The following is a 20,891-nucleotide window of genomic DNA, read 5'->3' as shown; positions in this document are numbered from 1 at the left end:
GGGCGTGGCCGGCAGGGAGAGTGGCCACAGGTGTACAACGCAGGGACTCCTGGGCAATGGAGTCCCTGCTAGGCTACTCGCAGCCCTGCCGGATCACCAAGGTGCCCCAAGATGCACAAGATCCCTCCTAGCGCCTCGCAGACTCCTCAGGCGCCGCGGGACCCGCGCAGCGGGTCCGGCAAGTCGTGGTCTTTTACTCCGCAAATACTTTGGTATCAGGCAGCAGTGTCAGGTGATCTTCCCATCAGTGCTCAAACGAAATCCAACAACGAGGATTTCCTCACATAGACCTGTACGCCACAACTCGAAAAGCTAAATGTCCAAGCTTTTGCCTCCAGGTTCCCGCACCTGCTGTCCAAAGGCAATGCCCTATGGATGAACTGGTCAGGAATATTTGCCTATGCTTTTCCACCTATCCCACTCATTCCACTGGTAGTTTGGAAGCTCAGGCAAACATCCCTCACACTGATTTTCATAGCTCCCACATGGGCACGTCAACCCTGGTCCACCACCCTGCTGGAGCTGTTGGTAGTTCCACACCAAAAGCTGCATCTCAACTCCAGTCTCCATGGGGAAATTGGGAATCCAAATCCCAAGGAACTCAACCTGACAATTTGGCTCCTGAAGTCATAGAGTTTGGTTAATTACAATTACCACCAGACTGTAGGAATATCCTAAAGGAGGCTAGGAGACCTACTACTAGGGCATGTTGTGCAGCAAAGTGGATACTTTTTGTTATATATTGTAACAATTTCAATCCCCTGGATGCTTCAGTACAAAAACACCATCTGTTATCTCTTACACTTACAGCAATCTGGAATAGCTTATAGATCCATTTGATTGCATTTAGCAGCAGTAACTGCATACTTACAAAACAGACAGCTCTTATATCTGTTCAGAGTACCAGTGATTAAAGCCTTTATGGAAGGACTAAAAAGAGTAATACCACCAAGAGCTCCACCTGCACCACTGTGGAACTTGTACATAGTCCTTACAAGGCTAATGGGACCACCTTTGGAACCTATGCACAAGTGTCAACTACAATATCTCTCATGGAAGGTTGCTCTTCTTATTGCAATCACTTCCTTAAGGATAGTTGGTGAACTCCAGGCACTAACTATACAAGACCCTTTCTTTCAACTTCAGAAAAACAAGGTAGTTCTTTAAACCAATTCCAAATTTCTTTTAAAAATGGTTTTTGCTTTTCACAATAATTAATCATTTGAGTTACCGGTTTTCTTTCCTGAACCTGATTCTGTAGCAGAACGAGCTCTACACACACTTGATGTTGTTAGAAGAGCACTACTATATTATGTAGAAAGAACAAAAGATTTTCCCAAGACAAAGCAGCTCTTTGTTGCTTTTTCTCCACCACACAAATGCAATCCCATTTCTAAATCGGGTATTGCAAGATGGATTGTTAAATGTATCCAAACATGTTATACAAAATCAAAAAGAACATAGTCAAAACCCCCTAGAGTGCATTCCACCCGCAAAATAGGGGCTACTATGGCCTTCTTAGGGAAAATTCCCTTAGCTGACATCTGTAAGGCAGCAACATGGTCTACACGGCACACATTCAGCAAACACTATTGTGTAGATGTGTTTGCGAGGCAACAAGCTAATGTAGGCCAGGCAGTACTTAAAACACTTTTTCAAACAACTGCAACAGCTACAGGTTAGCCACCACTTTGGGAGAATAATGCTATATAGTCTATCAAAGCATGTGATCTACAGCTCACATACCTCAAACGGAAAATGTTACTTACCCAGCAAGCATTTGTTCTTGGCATGTAGAGCTGTAGATTCATATGCGCCCACCGGCCTCCCCGGGTACCTATACCTGTTACAGTTCTTTCTTATCTTGCTTACATACTCATGGACATCTCTATTCTACCATTACTAACTCCACTCTCTCCCACTGCGGAAAAACAATCTAACAATAGTCTATGCCCATGCGCACAATCACCGAAAAGAGGAGTCACCTACCTCGTGACTGGAAAGACTTCTTCGAAGAAAAACAGCTTGCAAACATCTGGACCCAAATCTAGATGGCAGGATTATGCAATGCATGTGAATCTACAGCTCTGCATGCCAAGAACAGATGCTTACTGGGAAAGTACATTTTTCTTATTATGCCTTTTCTTTATATTACTTTAAAGATTTGGACTAGATGAAACCTGTCGGACCAATAAGCACCACTGTAGTGCTTTATCACCATAATGTAAATGCTCTGTAATTCTATATGCTACTATCTCCCAACTCATTGATGTTTACTTGCTCTACCTCGGAAGGATGGAGGAAAAAGTGCACCTGGTGGCATTTAAACCTATCAGCTTGTTGTTAAACTCACTTCTTATTAAGTATCATGATGGCCCTGATTGAGTGGCTTGGTAAATGAGTTGGATTTTCCCTACCCCATGAGTTTCCTATACCAAAAATCCATTCCATTATGAGTTCGAGACGGAGGGTCCACTGTGAAATCAGAAATTGCTGGAGAGCTCAATAATTCCAGGTCTGTGTATCACCCCTCCACCCCATCCTCCTCCCTATTCCCCATCCCATGGCTGTGGTTCCCCACTTTCGTTGAGACTTTCACCCAGAGATTTTGATTGCAAACCTAGAGATCATAGTTAAACGTGATCTCTCCTTAGGACCATGCACATCGTTTTCTAAATTATTGTGAAGTAATACTGCTTACCTGGTTGCCAGTTATTAAAAGAAATGGGTCTTGTTTATTCAATTTACCTATGTTCACCTTCTGTTTCATTCTTTCTGACCTACAAGACTAATGATTGTGAAGGTGCAATATCCTTTTGTGAAATAAAATGTCTGTTTAATCCCACAATTATACTGCCCCTTTACTTTTGGAATCTGGGATTAAGAATTTAGGGCCATATGTATCACAATGTTCTTTAGCGATTCTCAAATAGCGATTTTTTGTTTCCTTAATTGCGAATCGCAAATTGCGATTTGCAATTCAGGAATACCTCCCCATTCATTCTTATGGGCATAGAGGCCCATAGGAATGAATGGGAAGACATTCTCAATTTGTGATTCTCAATTAGAGAATCGCAAATTGAGAATGCATCTTCAAGGGTGCCAGGGTGTTAAAAGGACACCCTGTTGCACCCCTGAAATGCGCATATGTGCACATGTGGCGCATATACATGCCCTAAGGGCGTGTATGTGTGCTACATGGCACTTTGAAAAATGCAAAAAAGTGAATATTTCAGAGAAATCTCAAATTACCACCAACTTGAATTTGGTGGTAATTTGCGATTCCTTAAGGCCAGATTGCACTTTTTCTGTGTTTCTTACATTTCACTTAAGGAATAGCAATTTGCGATTCCTTAAATGTGATCGCAAAATAGGGAATCACAAATTTTGCGATTCCTTATTTTGCTAGGCAGTTTTTCTTTAATACATACCACTAAGCTCAATTGTGATCCCAAACGCCGAAATTCTGTGAATTTCGGCATTTGTGATCGCAATTTGGAATGATACATATGGCCCTTAATCACATGATAAAACTAATATTATGAACTAATGACGCACTCCGACCATTTAAAGCGCTCATGTTAGAGATCCTGGAAATCAAAAAAGTGCATGATCTGCTTTGGTTAATGTACATCTTTCAGCCTTTCAAAAGCCTTGGTGTATCATAATAATGTTAAAAGTCCACAGAGCTTCACCCCCAGATCATCTTGTCTCATTAAAAAAATTTATTGAGGACAAATCGATTATAACTGAATAGTGTAGACCACTTCAGGTGGCCCAGTGAAGGATTTCCTGAGCTATAAATCAATTCCAAATGGGCAACAAATCTTAAGCTTTTACATTTTTTTCATTAATGGTATCACCTTGAAGGAACTTAATCACAGCTTTTGATATTTTATCTGCTCTATTGTAAATTTAAAAGGAAATTGATTGTCCTGCTTTTTAAGAACCTAGTTATCAGGAACATCTTGTCTGTTCGTCTAGCAAAATCTGATACATTTGGCCCTCTCATTTTCGCTGTTTCGTCCTCTTTTCATCTGGCATTAAAATTAAGAACCAAGTGGTTGTTTTGCCTTTGAAACGCCAGACTGTATTGACTTAAAAATTGTATGAGAACTTTTTTACTTTCTGCTGGTTGACACAAAGGGAAGGACTATGTAGCATGCTTGTTGCACTTAGTTATTGCCCATTTCGACTCATCAACTTCCCTGTATTAGGAATTTCCGTAATACGTATACCAGAATGTTATATATGCTCTGAGACTTGTCCTTTGATGGTGAATTGATGTTTAATTTCATATTTATTATGTTATTGTTACTAATGTGCTGTGAAATTGTATTTAATATAATGGGATTTTTTTTGTATTGTGCTGATTCTATACCTGTTTTGAGGTATTATTAGCTGAAATAAAATGAACTTTAAAAAAAACTTATTCCAACAGGTAAAAAAGTGACTGATGTTGCAGTTGGCTCCACGCATTGCTTAGCACTTACAGAAGATGGTGAAGTTCATAGTTGGGGGAGCAATGATCAGTGCCAACATTTTGACACATTGCGGATTACCAAGCCCGAACCAACAGCTCTCTCCGGGTTAGACACAAAACATATTGTTGGAATTTCTTGTGGACCTGCACAGGTATGTTTTTGAAGCCGTCCAGTATGTTTGAGTTATGTTCACATTGGTATCCATTTGTATAGAACTAAATTATGAGTTGCTTTAGTCTTACTGACTGAATCCTTTTATGATTGCACTCTTCCTTTAAAGCTCAGCAGACTGTCATAATAAGATTATATAAATTAAACCTTTGTCGTTAACAAATGTATTGAAACAAAATTTCACAGAAGCAATGAACCTATTGCTTTTGTCCGATTGAGCTTCAGGTAGGCACAGGACATCCAGGTCTGGATGATGTGCAGGCAGTATTTGAAGCGTTGGATGTCTAAAGCAGGGAAGACTTTCAAGTAGAGTTGCTTATCATCTGCATAAAACTTGAAGGTGTTATCTGTGAGGTGAAATCGGCAACAGTGTCCCAAGGCGGTGTCCATTAGAAAAAGAATTACTTGGAACCCAAGAAGATGCATTGCAGGGACTGGGATGGAACAAAAGAAAAGAGACATGATCTGTTTAAAACATGCTAAGACCTTTATAATGGTAATACTGGCATGAGAGTATCGGAATTAGTCATGAAGTTTTTTACACCCATCAGTATGGAGTGTTAAGCATGTGCTCATTGTATATAGAGAAACCAAGGTACTAAAACGAGAGTGGTGGTCTGAAAGCGTGATTACACACAGAATATTGAAATAGACTGTTAGTAATTTTGTTAGAAAGAGACGCATAGTTTTCCAAAGGAGCATTGAAGATGTTTAGAAGGATGTTGGTGTTGGAGAGGTGATTTCAAGCATTAGGTAGTCTGTGGAGAATACTCTGAAGGTTAGCTCTTCTTTTTTGGGTTGACATTTGTTGCTTAGGAGAGATGGAGTAGGCAAAGTTTCGATCCAATCCAGGGATATGTGTGAGCTGCATTGAATTATTGTTGTTGGCAACTAGCCATCCATTGACCTGAGAGCTTAACTGTGTGCTCCATACATCCTTGTTCTGGTGATAATTCTGTCATTCCTCTCCAATCATTTTTCCACGGTTAAGTTTTTGCTTATCATTTTTGAAAAAAAGTATTTGTATTTAATTTTTTTTGTGTGAAATAGAAGCTTTACATATTGATAGCTGTTGATATTTTCATTTGTGGCTCTTCTTAGTACTGTATGTTGTTATATGGCTTTATGTTTCAAGTTTGAAGAGCAAGGAAACATTCTAATGCCGCCAACGATGTACAGCTTTAGTTGCATAATACCAAATGAACCCAAAGGTTCAGGGAATGTTTGGATATCCGGTAAGGGAAAGGTTTTTTTCCTGCTACCTTGAGGTCATCAGGTTGAAAATGTTGTCATAACTGTTGACACGGGCACCACTCCATACTTGTCTTTGATCGACCATGCCTCCCTCAGCCACAGGAGAATAAGCTCCACAGCAGACATAATACTTATAGATAATCCTGGCCATCCTAGTCAAGTGGATCAGCAAGAGGCTACCTCCCTGGTCCTCGGTCTATTCAGCTCCAGAGAGTCAGAGAAAAGTTGAATTCAGTCACTCCACATCCCTTTCCTAGGGAATCAGGATTTTTTTCATGCTGGTTGTCTTCTTTTGTTCTTTGTCTTCCAGCATCTCTCTGATTGGAGAATGGTGGGAGAAGTGTATTCTAAAGGGCAAAGTCACCATTAATTGTTGAACTCCCTTCACTAATCAGATCACGGTTCCTGCTCAGTCTTTTCCTTCCTTATTTTGGAGTATGCCTCTCTTCCTGTTTTTCAGAGCTCAGTTATGGTCTCAGCAATCCTCATTAGGCTTTGCTCCCCAGATTTGCAAAATAACGGAAAAGCACCATGTCTAACTTAATCTCCCTGCCCCTTCAGAGCTTACCTTCTCTGACCCTTAATAAGATCAAATCCATACACATCCCTCCATGATACTCTTGCTTTCCCTCCTAGGGGTGGATGGCGAAATGTTTCCCTCGGCACACATGGCATTTTACATTTACACAGCCTGTGCTATTTGTGAGCATTTATGTCTGACTTGCATGACAGTCAGAATGGTTATTAATTAGCCACAAAGGTTACCAAATTTTAGTGTAGTCATGAAAAGTGCTCTATTGCAACAAGTGACTATCCAGAGTGATATGAAAGTGGAAGTGCAGTATTCCTTCACAATAGAAACCTGTTTAAACTCGCAGCAAACCTGCACTTAACAAAGGCACAGTGTCCAACCTGAACTAAGGTATACTATAAAAATATTTGTTACTCAAACTAGGTTTTCACCAGAACAATTTGCTTGTGAATAAATTAGACTATGGTGGTGCATTAAGATATGGCACGTTGATGTCAATGTCTAGTTGTTGCCACGTACATCCTGTACAAATCTATTGATTGAAAAGTATATGTATAAATGTTAATGATTGTAGTTGCAGTGTGCTTTGTAATAAAATTCTGTGAAGTAATTAACAAGTGAGGAAAGCATATTTCTCTGACTCACTCGTTACCCACCTTATTTAAATCGTTCACATATCGGTGGTACAAGTGGTCATTATATTTATAATTACAGGTCCTGGTGGGTCTTACAAGGATTGTTTTATGTGGCCTAAACTCTATCCACATGGATTTTTTGGAAATTAAGTTAGGGCTATTTTGGGGCTAAATTTTATGGAAATTCCCATGCAGTGCTGTTCAGTAGTCCCTCAGTGCCAGAGATCCAAAACGTCAGCTGAAAAGCAAAAAATCTGAGGGAGTACACAGTAGAAGATGCATTTTTCCTTAATTCCAAATAGGGACATTGTGGCCAGTATCTGCGTAAATTACAGGCCCTTATCCATAAATACCGTTAGCATAATTATGAAAAAAAATTCGCCTTTTATGTGGTTATGTCCCCCCCCTTCTTTGCTAGCTTTTTTTTCTTTCTTATTTTCTAAGACTGCGTTTTGGGGCTCTGCTGTCCAATGCATATGCTCTGACCACTAAAACATGTTGAAATTGGCTAATCCTGGATTGGCATGGTTGACTCTTGTATAAGGCCATAGTATATGGTATAGGAACTTACTGGTTTTGAGTGACCATAGAAGAGGGGACTGCTCATTTCCCTAGCCCCACAGGCTCTACACAGGGAGGAAGGGTTCCCCTATTTTTTGGAGTATGGTGCACTGTGGGATTGTTTACAGTAGGTCAAACAGACACTTATGGAAAAGTGGGTGGTTGTGCCCCAGAAACGTTTACCCAATTGGTTAGGAAGGACCCATGAGTTACGCATGCCCTGAGTACTAGCCATAAATGTGGAACCCGAAGACACCATTCTTAGAACACTTTCCGGACCTGTGGAAGAACAGACCTGAGTACTGCTGTTATAGACCTGTGAGGAGACCTGAAGGGCTGGACTACCTCCCACTTGTACCCAGGGCATAGAAATGGCTCCAGGGTTCATTTGACCAACCTTCTGTGCAGCTACAGGGACACAAGAAGCTGCAAGTGGCCAGCTGAATAGCAACTTCTCCTGGACTGAACCCTGCTAGTAGCCTAAGACTGAGTGAGTCTTGACCCCAAGTGCTATTCCTGGTCCTGAGACCCATGGCTGTGTGTAACTGGATTTCTTCTAACGACTGAAGATTTGGGACTTAAAAAATGTTTGAACTTGCAGATCTCTGGAGGTCCGGTACTAACCACCCAAGCAAATCTGCCTAAGGTGAGACTTTGCTGGGTTGAAGAAACTGGCTTCTTCCTCTTGGGGCTTCTCCATAGCAGCAATTCAGTTTTAGCTGGCTCTATGGTAGGAGTCAGGCCTTGTAGAATTCAGTAAATTACAGCCTGCACCCTTATTTTTGTTATAAACTCTTTGTTAGACACTCTGAACGATGGCACCACAATCCAACCATTGATTTTAAAATGTATAAGCCATCATATAATTACACAGAACAAATTTTGTGTTGGTTCTCTCAGCACTGAAACCTTCCTATATTTTTATTGTCAGTGGTCCCACCATGCATCCCATGTTTTATGAGACTTGTGTGGGCATCCACATGCCCTATAAACTGTTTGTGCAGCTTCAGAAAAAAATATCCATTCCAAGTGTCCACTCATTGAGTCCAGTGGGATTGGATATGATCCATTATATTGCAATCGTCAGTTTTGTCACCAACAGGTCCATTGCTACAAGTCAGCGAGTGCCCGAATCAACCACCTCTTTCTGTCCCACCCCATTTATGACCGGTTTGGGGTTAAGTGTAATAAGGGAAAGGCCTAAAAAAATTATAAAAATGGTACCAGACCTTGCAACTCTAGTGACGAATAATCTACTCCACCTAGCTGTAATGCGCCTGACCCATAAGCTGGTCTCTCAAATTGCGTGATCCTAGGCAAATATTTTATTTCACTGGGTCACCTTTTTATGTCGAGCCTGCAGCATTCTGTATTGGAGTATGGAATTTAAGGCCCGCCCATATTTGTCATTGGCTTGTTATCATAGCCCTTCGTAAATGCTGGCTTCTGATTCGTTAATAGGCTTGTTAGTCTCTCCTTGGTACCCCCTTGTCTTCATTTGTAACCTACCATGAGGACATGCCCTTTTACTTTGGTTGTTACACAGTACGTCTTTTTTAGTCTATAAGCACTATTTTCTTTAATGAGTTTCTCCTACTGCAGACACAACATGCTTTCCTGCAACATTCAGCACGCCAAACACGCTTTAACTTTCCGAGCAGCCTCGGACAATGGAGGCCACTTCTTTGAATATGTCTTGCATTTACAAGAGTTTGAGCTATTTGCATTGTAAATGACAATGCCTTTTATTTATGTGTTAATTAGCAAAACAAATAAATAAAAGGCATTCTGGCAGATGCATCAACGTAGCCTTTTGCTATTCCTAAATAGCGATTTTTAAGGAATCTCTATTTAGGAATAGCAAAAGCCTCTGCATGTAGGAATCGCTATTAAAATAGCGATTCCTTAACATTCCTTAATTGCTACTCGCAAATTGCTAGTCGCAATTAAGGAATGCTGTCCCATTCCTTCCTATGGGCCTACAGGCCCATAGGAATGTATTCGAGATTGCATGAGCAATTAGCGAGTACCAGTAGGAATTCGCAAATTGCTCCTGCAATTTCAAGGGTGCAAGGGTGTTAAAATGACACCCTGTTGCACCTCTGAAATTGATCTATGCACATATGTTGCACACACACATGCTCTAAGGGCATGTGTGTGTGCAACATGAAACTTTAAAAAATGCACAAAAGTGCTTTTTTCAAAGTTTTAGCAAATTACCATGTTGCACACACACATGCTCTAAGGGCATGTGTGTGCGCAACATGAAACTTTGAAAAATGCACAAAAGTGCTTTTTTCAAAGTTTTAGCAAATTACCATGAAGTCCAACTGCATGGTAATTTGCTCCCCCTATTAGTGAATCCGCAATTTTTTTTACTTTCATGCATTGCATTTAAGGAATCTCAATTTGGGATTCCTTAAATGCAATCGCAATTTAAGGAATCTCAATTTAGAGATTCCTTAAATTCCGATTTTTGCATTTGGGATGATGCATCCCAAATGCAAAAATACTGGGAGAAAAGATGCAGATTCTGAGAATCTGCCCATTTGCTCCCGGTATTTACTTTGATGCATCTGCCAGATTGTCATTTACAATGCCAATAGCTTAAACTCTCGCAAATGCAAGACCTATTGCATTGCAGATGCTTGTTCTTCATTGTCACGTATGAGAGTACTTTCAAATATGCAAGTTCAGCATGTCCTTCGTATAAAAAACTCTTTTGCTTGATTTAATAGACTCAACTTTTGCTCCAAGTATAATAAGAATGTACCCATATATATGTATCACATGTCCCAACTTGCCTCCTAGTTAACCAATAGCATTGTCATCAGGGCAGGAGCAGCAATGTTTCTCAATTCATGTTTAAAAACTCTCACTCCTAGTAATTATGGAATACATGTACAAAGCATTTTTGCGGTTGCAACCGGCCCGATTCAAAGAATTGGGCCTGGACGTTTGCAACCACAAAAATGCCTTTTGGGATATACAAAGCCCAAATTGCGATTCAGTAACTTGTTACTGAATCTCAATTTGGGTTTTGCGATTTCATATTTGAAAGGGGCCTATTGAAGGCGTTCCTTCCTGATACTGAATTTAAATCATAGTTACGAATATTTTGCAACCGAAATATGGTCACAAAACTTTACCAATTTACCGCCATTTGAAAAATGGTGGTAACCCATTCGCAAAAATGCCCACTTCCATTGAGAATGGTTGGCAAGTGAAGTACTTGGACGGTGCATGTTATAAGTAGACACGTTTCTTAATGTAACATTTAAATTCATCATGGTTGCGCTTTCCTGCGCTCATTTGCTCATGTATTTACACGTCGGCTTCTATGTATTGTTGCATGGCCGTCAGTCTTATGTGGAACTTGAATACCCGCAGTTTCCTTCTCTCTGGTTTTATGTTTTCATTCCCTACTGTATTTTTAACTTGCTTTTTTAAACTGGACTTTCAAGTTGGAAGCCATCCTGTGTACCGGAAGAGGTTTTGGGATGACCTCCATGTGTGATTCAAATGTAGTTTTCCCTCCTCCCTTTGTTGACTGTTCCATTTAAGACTTGTTTGATTTCTATACCTGTTTTTGATTAGTTGTACTTGTTATATTATACTGTTTTATCATGTTTTATGCAGGTTAATGGTTTGTAACAACCAAATAAAGTTATGATGATGATTGGCAAAATATTTTTTCAGAGCAGGCAGTGGTCCCACAGACTACCGTACTGCCTATTCTTAAAAAATGAAATTACAAAGTTTCCTTTTTCTCTTGTTAAAAGCATCCCAGTTGAGTCTGGTATCCCGATCCTTGCATCATATGATGCTTGGATCGAGTTGACGAAAGACACCCTGGGTTGGGACCAAGGCATTGGAACCTACTGAGCATGTCATTAATCTTATTAAAGGGTTTATCTGAAAGCCTTCTGGCAGCAGATTATTTTTTATTAGAATATTCCCCAGACGCCACACTGGATCTGGAAAATCATGAGCAGAACCTCTGCGCGCTGGTATCTGCCGCCGAGCGACCATGTTGGCTTTGTAGCTGTTGTGCGCGGCCCCACCCAGCACGGTAACATTAGTTCCTTTCTTTCCATGTCACCTGCGTGGAGCCGGAAGAGCTGCCTCAGTCATTTTCCTCTACCCTTTTCCTCAACCGTTTTTTTTTAGCTTTCAGTTTCCAGTGTTTTTTAGGTATGTTCCCTTAAAACACTTGTGGGTATAAAACCCTATGGAGCATATCACAGGCAAATGTTGAAAACAGAGCCTCACCTGGTTTGTTTGTGGTTTCCGGACCAGACAACTCCGCAGTTGTCTGGTCCCGGTCTCGTGGAAGGTCCCAGACCCTCTCTTGGAGTAGACCCTGCCGGTCATCATCTAGGTTCAAAATGTCTTTGGGTAAGTCCCACAGAAAGAAGTCAAAGAGCTTTCACTTCAACGTGCCAATCCAAGTCATTGAATGAGTTGCGGGAACGACATGGAGCCGGATCTGCATATACCTCGATGCCGACCAGAACTAGATTTTCTAGGTCGGCGACAGTGCCTTCCTTTCTTGACACACCTTGTGAGGAATATGACTGGGGCATCCCTTTGGCTAATCTGATCCCCTTTTAATTGGCTGAAGAGAACTTGTATGAGGACCTGGCTGATGTCATTAATCTGGTCACTTCATCAGACAATGACCTGGTCTCTCCTTGTGTGGACGAGGGGCCTCATTTCATATGGCGATGCGGATGGGGCTGAGGATCAAGACCTTACTTTGCCTTCGGTGGAGGCCCAGGCCAATGTACTGACAAAGTGCTTCCACCCGGAGTATTCCACAAGGAACACCACCTCTTCTTCAACGAAACCCTCATGGATGTCGTGCTCTGGGCCAGGTCCTGGGCAAGCCCTGCACATAGGCTCCTGTGCACAGGAATCCAGCTTTAGTCACTCAGCACCCCACCCCTGAGAACATGGTGGGCAGGTCTCAACATCCAAAGTTCACCCTGGTACATTCACCTACCACTCCACTGGATATGGAATCTGAGACTGGATACTTTTGGTAAGAGGATTTTCTCTTCCACCAGTCCTGCACTGCAGTCAGTGAACACCACATGCCTCTTGGGCCAGTACAGCCACTCACTGTGGGACTCAGTTGCGCACATGCTGTAAATCGTCTGAGGATGTCTGAGCCATCCTGACCCAGGCTATTGCTGATGACAGGGATGCAGCAAAGTTCACAATAAGACACAGATTGGATACAACAGACTTGCTAGGCAGAGCCATTGCTTCAGTGGCAGTCTGTCTCTGTGCCTGGTTGAAACCAATTGGTTTCTTGGTGGGGATGTCACGGGATCAGTTATGGATATGCATTTGCCTCTGTCGAATAAGCCAATTTGGCACCTGAGCGCTTTAAGTAGAGTAGCGCCATCGCTTAGTCATTGGGACTATTCATGACCCTACGTCAGACTTTCTCTTCCTTTCACTCCTTATTTGGTTACGGTAAGGGCTAGCAACCACATCCTCTTCCACCCCTGCTCCCCAGCCCTTTCGTGGCTGCAGACACTCCTCCCTCAAGCCTTGTGGGACCCAAGACCCGAGATCTGCAGAGTCTGCCACCTAATGGCAGGCGCATCCTCCAAAACCATTTAGTGTGGCCTTACAACAACACCCTGTTAGAGGCAGGATCAAGGACCACCTGCCCCAATGGCAAGCCGTATATTTATACAAGTGGGTGTTCCAAATTGTTTGTCCAGATTACTCCCTACTAGTCACAGACAACCCGCCGCCCTGCCACCATCCTCCGATCGGCTGATTGAGAGCCATCTTCCCCTGCTTCTTCATGAAGTGCAGGCTGTTATGGCCAAAGGAGCCATCTAGATTGTGCCCACCTCAGATTGATTTTTATGAATAATTGATCGATTACTGTTTTTTCATGAAAAATATATAAAGATAAGATTTTTTCATATAAACAATGTTGTCTTTTGTCTTACTCTCCGTGACATTAATCAAATGATAAAATAACACTTTGTATGCCCATTTTAATACATTTTTCAGTCCTGTGCACCCCACGTGTGCTGAAATAATACTTTGTTGCTTATACTGTATAGATTCCCGCGTTCTTGACTTTTTCTGGGATAACCCCATTAGCATTTAATTGCGCACCTCAGAATGAGGTCATGGTTGCTATTCCCACTAGTTATTGAACCATTAAGGCCTCCATCATATACTAGATCTGCGCCCCATCAACTGCTTTTCTGAAATAGAAGATCTACAAAGTGCTCATTTTGGCTCAGGTCCTGTCTGCCCTGGATCCTGGATCCTGGAGCCTGGATAGTAGCGCTGTACTTGCAGGATGCTTATTTCAACAGCCCATACTGCCGGCCCACAAACGATACCTGAGGTTCATGGTGGGCCACCATCACTTTCTGTTAACTCTATTCCCATTAGGCCGTACCAGCACCTCTCTGGTGTTCATGAAATTTATGGTTTTGGTTGCTGCACATTTGAGGAAGTCAAGGGTTCCAGGCTCCCATACCTCAATGACTGACTAGCTGTTGAAGGCGAGCTCGTCCATGAGAGTTGTCACCCACCCCCAGACTATGGCAGACCTCCTGCATTCAGTGGGGTTCACTATAAACCTGACAAAATCACACCCATATCCCTGTCAGATACTCCCTGTTAGAAAGTGTTTCTGACACTAGGGGCCGCCCGGATTTTTCGCTTTTTGCGCACCTAATTGTCAAGCTTTTACTGTGGGAGAGCCTCATAATCTGGGACTCACCCACAGTGAACTCATAAGGAAGGAGACTTCATGGAGATTTTACTGGTGTCCCCCTGGCTTGACTAGGCCGCTGCGCAGCAGCTGGAGTATGGGGCACCTCGCTGGCTACATGCAGACATGTGTACATGCTGTGCACACGTGTAGGGGCTGCGCTGGGGAGGTTCCTAGTGTGCGCAGTCCAGGAGCAACTACAGAGTGAATGGTGTGGCAGGACTTATACAGAATTGGATGGAATAGGCTTTATACTCTGGAAGGAAACATGCCAGGGAAAGTCAGAGTGCTTTACTGTGTTTTTCACTTCATTATTCCCTTATGGGGAGGTGGAACCCATGGCTAGAATAACTTCTACAAGGCCTACAGATTCCAGACACGCACTAAAGTCCAGTATAGCGGATGTGAAAAGAAGTATTCTGCAGAGTCCTATGTCCTATTTGTACTGCTTTTGGATCATACAGAACTGTCATATTTCTCTGAGCCAGCCATGACCAGACCCAGGCTGAAGATTGACCTCAGCTGGATGGATTGATAACATTTCTTCCACAAGCTACAGCCTCCTCTCCACAAAAAAGAAGATGGGTGGGGCTACAGGCTCATCCATTAGCAGCTGTCACAGGGTGCCAGGCACCAGGCTGCACCAAGGAGGGAAGGCAGTGAAGAAGGAAGGAGTTTGGTTTCAGAGGCCATGTGGCTAGAGACACTGGACGACTTCATTTTGAACAACCCAGAGGCTGGACAAGGAGGGAGCAGGGGCATGGAAGTGATGGCCAAACAGAGACTTCCTTCCAGCCCCCTACTCAACTTTTAAAAAGTACTTGCACAGGAAGAGAAGCTCTCTCTGGGGTGTGGTCTGCTGAGGCGGAAGGTGCTGGAGCCTGGCAATGGGCATTTGGAAGGAGGACACCCATGACTGCCCCCCTCCCCCCAGGCCCCTAACAGCACCAGAAGAAGAGCCCAGGACCGATGCGCAGAAGCAGGGGCCTCTGCGCAGGGAGAAGAGAGGCGCAGGGAGCCAGTGAAGACCGCTCTCTGACTAATTAACCCTCTTGGAGACCCAGAGGGCGAAGGAGAGTGCTCCCAGTGGCTGGGGACGCCACCAGGAGCAAGAAGACGCGAAAATGGGGCAGATTGGACCCTCAGGGGCTGAGATATGGCCCCCGAAAGGTAGGCGACCTTTGACCCCTAAGAAGACCGTCGAAGCGTGTGGGGCTCATCCGCTGGTCTCAGAGATGCCCCCGGGGTGGGTCAGGTCCCGTGGGCTGCCCCTAAGGAGAAGTAAAGCCGGGGAGTGCCTTCGCACTCCGCGTGAAGGTGCCCTGCAGGGGGGTCCACGAGCCCACCCTGGCCACCACCGAAGATGGAGGTGGGGGAGCACCGTCGCGCCCCCCTGCGTGGAGGGAAGCCGGGGAGCGCCGTCGCACTCCCCGTGATAATGCCCCCACGCACGGGGTGCCAGGAGTTCCCCCTGGCCACCAACAAAAGTGGCGATGGGGCGTGATGTCGCGCAACCCCATGCAGAAGAGTGGCCTGGGACCCCATCTCCGGGCCCCGAGATGACAGAGTGAGGGAGAGCGCCGTCGCCCCCCCCCCCCCCCCACTCCCCCCCAAAGAAGTTCGGGGCCCGAGGAGGCCGGGGAAGCTGACTCTGGTCTTACCGCCGGAGCTGGCAGACCAGAAGTGCTCGGCCGGCTCATTCGGCAGCTCTGAAGAGTGTTAGCCGCGCGGGGAGCTGGCTGGGGCAGCTGGGGGTGGAATCCCCGGGCTGCCCTCCAACAAAGAAGGCATGCGGGGGTCCCGGATGGGACTGGAGCCCCCGAGGAAGACCTTCAGCGGTGCGAGGGGCCCTAAGTTTCTTGAGGATTTAGACAGAATAACCCCTCAACACTCGGCGAGAATTGCATCACCTCCTAGGCTGGAACTTTTGTTCTACAGCTGTGGGTGCATTGAGAAGAGCATCAAAGATTGAAAGGCTTAGTTGGAGATGTCTTGGGAAGGGCATCTCCTGGGGTTGAAATGGTGTAATTACATTGAAATGCATTTGCTAATGGTTATTTCTGTTGGAGGGACTGAATTTCAAAGTTTGTAAGGGGATGTCATAAGCAAAGTGGATTTAATTGGCTAGACACTCCTGCTAGGGTGTCCAACTGTATTTACGTAATCCTGTGATCATCTGTGATGCCTTTAGGGGCTGTAATTGCAATGCATTTTTAATGATATCCAAATGTTATGGATACTGTCATTCTAAAGTGTGTGTAAACATGTATTCTTGCTGCTGCACTTACGTGAAGAACCCAGACTGTTAGCCCTTAAGATGTAGAGGTGCATAATTTATGGTCAGTAGGAGATGCTCAGTTAGGGTAATGTGTCACCAAGGCAGGTGTACCCCTCTTTAATACTTGTTGAGGTAATTGGGGGGGGGAGGGGGGACGCCACTGGGATGGTGCCAGTGCGCAGGGCCCTTGCTCCAGGTTATGTTCAACCAATTGCAATGGGGGGGGGGGGCAAGAGGATGTGCATACATGGGAGTGGTGGTACTAGACCCCACCCCTCTGACGGAGGGGTGGAGATGTTATGCAATGTCCCAAAGTAATTCCAACAGCTTACGTATATTTGTAAATTGGTGCAAAGTATTGAGTAGTGTGTGTGTTTAATAAATGTACTCTTACTTTTATAAAGCAAAGTACAGACTGGACAATCAATTATTGAGTGTTATTTTTGCGCACCTGCAAATGGCGATTACTAGCCCACACCACCTCCCTTGAGTAAGCCTAAGACTGCTCTGCAACGCTACCCTCTGAGAATCAGGCACTACAATTGGGTGTTTGGTTCCCAGTGAAGGACCAATTTAGTCATGTTATTTGTGCAGGCCTCACAGATGCTGCCTCGTTTTCCAACACTCCCTTTCATCTGAGCCATTCTGGACACAGTGCAATTCGCAGTGCAGTTCCTTTTCTATCTTCAGTAGCAGCGAGTCCAGGATATTCTGGCTATGATCCAGATGTTTCAGCCTTAACCCTGGATGTCGAGGAGACTTGAATCTGAGACTGCTGGGTCTGATGGCCTCCGGCATCCTGCTGGTGGATTACCTCAAAGACATATCCAGGCTCTACAGTTGGATCTGAAGTCCCATTTAGTGCAGCATCAGGGAATCTTTTCAACCTGGTCCAGATGTTGGAGGGCACTGCAAAAGATCTACAGTGGTGGGTAATGTGGTCAGCATCATATCCCTCTCCCACCCAGAGCTCACGGTGGTGACGGATGCATCATTCCTGGTTTGGGGCTGCAATCTGGGAGAGTTGGAGATCAGAAAACTCTGGTCTCCAAATTAGTCTCAGCTCTACATTATTTTGTTGGAGTTTGCTTGGCATTGAAAGCCTTCCTCCCATCCATCAACGATAGGCTAGTTCAGTGTTCACGAACAACACTGCTGTCATGTGGTACTGCAACAAACCGGGTCAAGTGGGGTCGTGGTTCCTATGCGAGAAGGCCCTGCACTTCTGGCCATGGCTGGAAAAGCACTAAACTGTCTGGTCGTACAACGCCTGACGGCCTCTCCGAACGTCAGGGCAGCCTAGTTCATCCATAGATGCCTTGCGGATCACAAATGGCATCTCCTTCCGGAAGTGGTGCAAAGTTTCTTCCACGCCCGGGAAGAACCTTGATTAGATCTATTAACCACAGTGGAGAACGCGCAACATCAGTTCTGTGCGTTGGAGTTTCCAAGGTGGCGCTTGCTCGGAGACCCATTTAGTCTCGAATAGGACTTGGGACTCCTGTAGGCCTTTCCTCTGATACCACTTCTACCCCATGTTCTTATGAATATCAGGGCTGACTGAGCCCAAGTCATCCTCTAGTTGCTCTGGATTAGGCACAGAGAGTATGGTATCCCGAACTCCTGATCAGGCTTCCCCTTCGGGAGGATTTTCTGTCGCAGCAACAGGTCCGGGTCCTACACCCGAACCTGTGCGTGTTGCACTTTCATGTGTGTAAATTGGGCAGCAGCAGTTGAGATCATTCAATCTCCCTCCAGAAGTATGTGAGGTCATCTTGGCAGCCAGGCATCCATCGACAACGATTGTATAACCTGCCGTCGGGACATGTTTGTGACTTGGTGTGCTGAAGAACATTTTGAGCAACTTTCTGCACCCTTGTTTGAAGTGTTGCCGTTTGCTTTGTCCTTAGTCCAGCAAGGACTTGCTTAGAGCAAGGTTAAATTATATATTTTTGCCATCTCCGCTTTCTCGCCCATTGTGACACGTTTTCTGAAAGGACTTCAGTACGTTGACACCCCGACCACCCCCCGAAAACCATTCCTTATGCCCCTATGGAATCTTAATTTAGATTTAACTTATTTGATTTGTTCCCCCTTTGAACTCATGCATAGCTGTCCTCTAAAAGGTTGGTCTATCAAATCAATCTTCTTAGTGGCTATCACATCAGCCAGGAATGTCAGTCAGCTGCAGGCCCTCCATCCAGTAACTTCTTCGCAGACAAACTGTTTTTCCTCTTTTCTGCTGTCTGTGGTGACGCCTTTCCACATTGGCCAAAGCATTACGCTGCCGACCTTCTTTGCTCTGCCTCACCCATCCAAGGAGAAAGAGGGACCCCACCACTTGGACCAAAAAGAGCGTTACCATTCTATATAGCTTGCACCAAAAAAGACAGGGTGGACTATCAGCTCTTTGTTGGGTTCACTGGAGCAAAGAAAGGTAAATCAGTGCAGAAGTGGATCATCTCCAGATGGTTTGTATCCTGTATTAAGATTTGATAAGCACTGACCAAAAAAACGGCCACCTGAGGGCTCATTCCGCCAGAGCCAAAACTGCGACCACTACGTTAGTTTGAGTCCTTGTACTGGACATCTGTCAGGCTTCTCTGCATTAGCTTACTAAATAGTTCTACCTTGACAATAGGGCCCATTGTGACTGTCACTTTGCTAGTTCACTCCGATAGGATTTTTTGGTTTGAGCCATTTCACAGACCTTGCTGCTCACGCCTTTCTCCACCCGTATTGAGGTCCGCGCCATTATGCCTATATCTTGGCTGGTCTGGAGACACCCTGGGTGTACTAATTGATGATAATTTCTCCATGGGAACGCCTCCTTTCTTACTTGATTAATTATAGATATTCGGTGACTTATTTTAGTACGGATGGACATTGTACCTTGAAAGGGACCCACTTAGGAGCGTGACGGATTCCTTCTAGATTTGACACGGGAAAGGTTGGGTATGATCATTCCCTCAGTAGCAACACATACTACACATAGGTGTTGCTAGATGAAGTAGACGTGATATGATAAGGACCGTCAGATATAAGCATTTGGAGATATAGTCAGGACATTACCTTATTATGGAATATCGTTTGTCACGTAAAGAAACTGATGCCAGTTAGCATACTGGGGTGGCGCTACATAGGCACCACACACGTCGAATCTGGCGTGGACTACGCTGACGCAGAGCCAACCGACACCACCTACTAGCGCACAGAAATAATGCTCACGATTAAATAATGCTCACGATTATCTGGATCCAGTGTGATGCCTGAGGAATATTCTACGGTAAGGAATCTATGGCAAGATAAAGTCTCTACTAGATTAGTCTTTTGAAAAGGGAAGTAAAAAAAAAATCAGAGAGTGAGAATGGAGAGTTCTGAAGTACATAAAGGAACCTAGGGACTGTTCACACCTTGAGTGTTTTGCGGCGCATAACTTAAAGATGAAGCTTATCCCAGGCCATCAGGTCCTGTTTTGTTGGTCTCAGTAGTGTTTCTGTGCCCAACACTCCTGTGGATCCTTGGTTACATGAATATCCAAGAATTTAAAATGGTAGTCTTACTTTCCCAATTGTGCCTTTGCCAGCAATTCAGGGTGTAGTGGCGTGATTGGGACATATTATGATTTAGCATGGGAAGGCCCGAGGCATCCCATTACACCCAGATAATTGTTGGACAAACAATTGATCCATCCCCTGAAGAAGGTTTCATTTGCTGGAACCCGAAATGCATTGGGATCTTTCTTGATTTTCATTTTGTTTTGAAATTGTATATCCGACAATTATGTGACACTGATTACTATTGTTTTTCAAAATATATTTCATGACACTGTAATGCAAAGTGTTATGCAACAGATTGTTTAGTATTGCAACATAAATCATGTATCATGTCTCAGGTGAAAATGTTTCGAATATGACCTGTATAATGATGCGTTTAAATATAAGAGCCTTTTGAGCTTCTTGAGTCAAGAATATTAATTTCGTAAGAATAATTTCTTTGAGACGATTAGCGTCGTCTTTAATGCTGTGCTCCATTTTCAGGCTGTGGTGATCCGGAGCCTTCTTTCTTTCTCCTTAGCCAGAGTTGACATGGGCCAAAGGTGCCAGCGTATTCCCCCGACCCTGCAGAGCTAAAGCTGACCTTATGTTTGTCAACGGTGGACTTTCCGATGCTACCTGCAGCCTTTTGCAGGTCCCCTCTACCACGAGTGACTCCGGGG

At 44.2% G+C, this 20,891-nt stretch overlaps 1 protein-coding gene across 5 annotated transcripts in view; it reads left to right on the top strand.

Moving 5' to 3' along the window:
• HERC2 (HECT and RLD domain containing E3 ubiquitin protein ligase 2) overlaps positions 1-20,891 on the top strand; it is a 1,676,463-nt gene that overhangs the window by 264,037 nt on the left and 1,391,535 nt on the right. For all 5 annotated transcript variants that reach the window (XM_086934186.1, XM_086934185.1, XM_086934187.1 and 2 more), the window contains exon 16: positions 4,442-4,635. In XM_086934186.1, the coding sequence (XP_086790312.1) occupies positions 4,442-4,635 (194 nt within the window). The remainder of the gene's footprint in view (positions 1-4,441; positions 4,636-20,891) is intronic.

This window comes from Lissotriton vulgaris, chromosome 8 (genome assembly GCF_964263255.1).
Source record: "Lissotriton vulgaris chromosome 8, aLisVul1.2, whole genome shotgun sequence".
NCBI classification, from domain to species: Eukaryota; Metazoa; Chordata; class Amphibia; order Caudata; family Salamandridae; genus Lissotriton; species Lissotriton vulgaris.
Note: the sequence above shows the minus strand (reverse complement) of the source record. Positions and strands in the feature narration are given on the sequence as shown.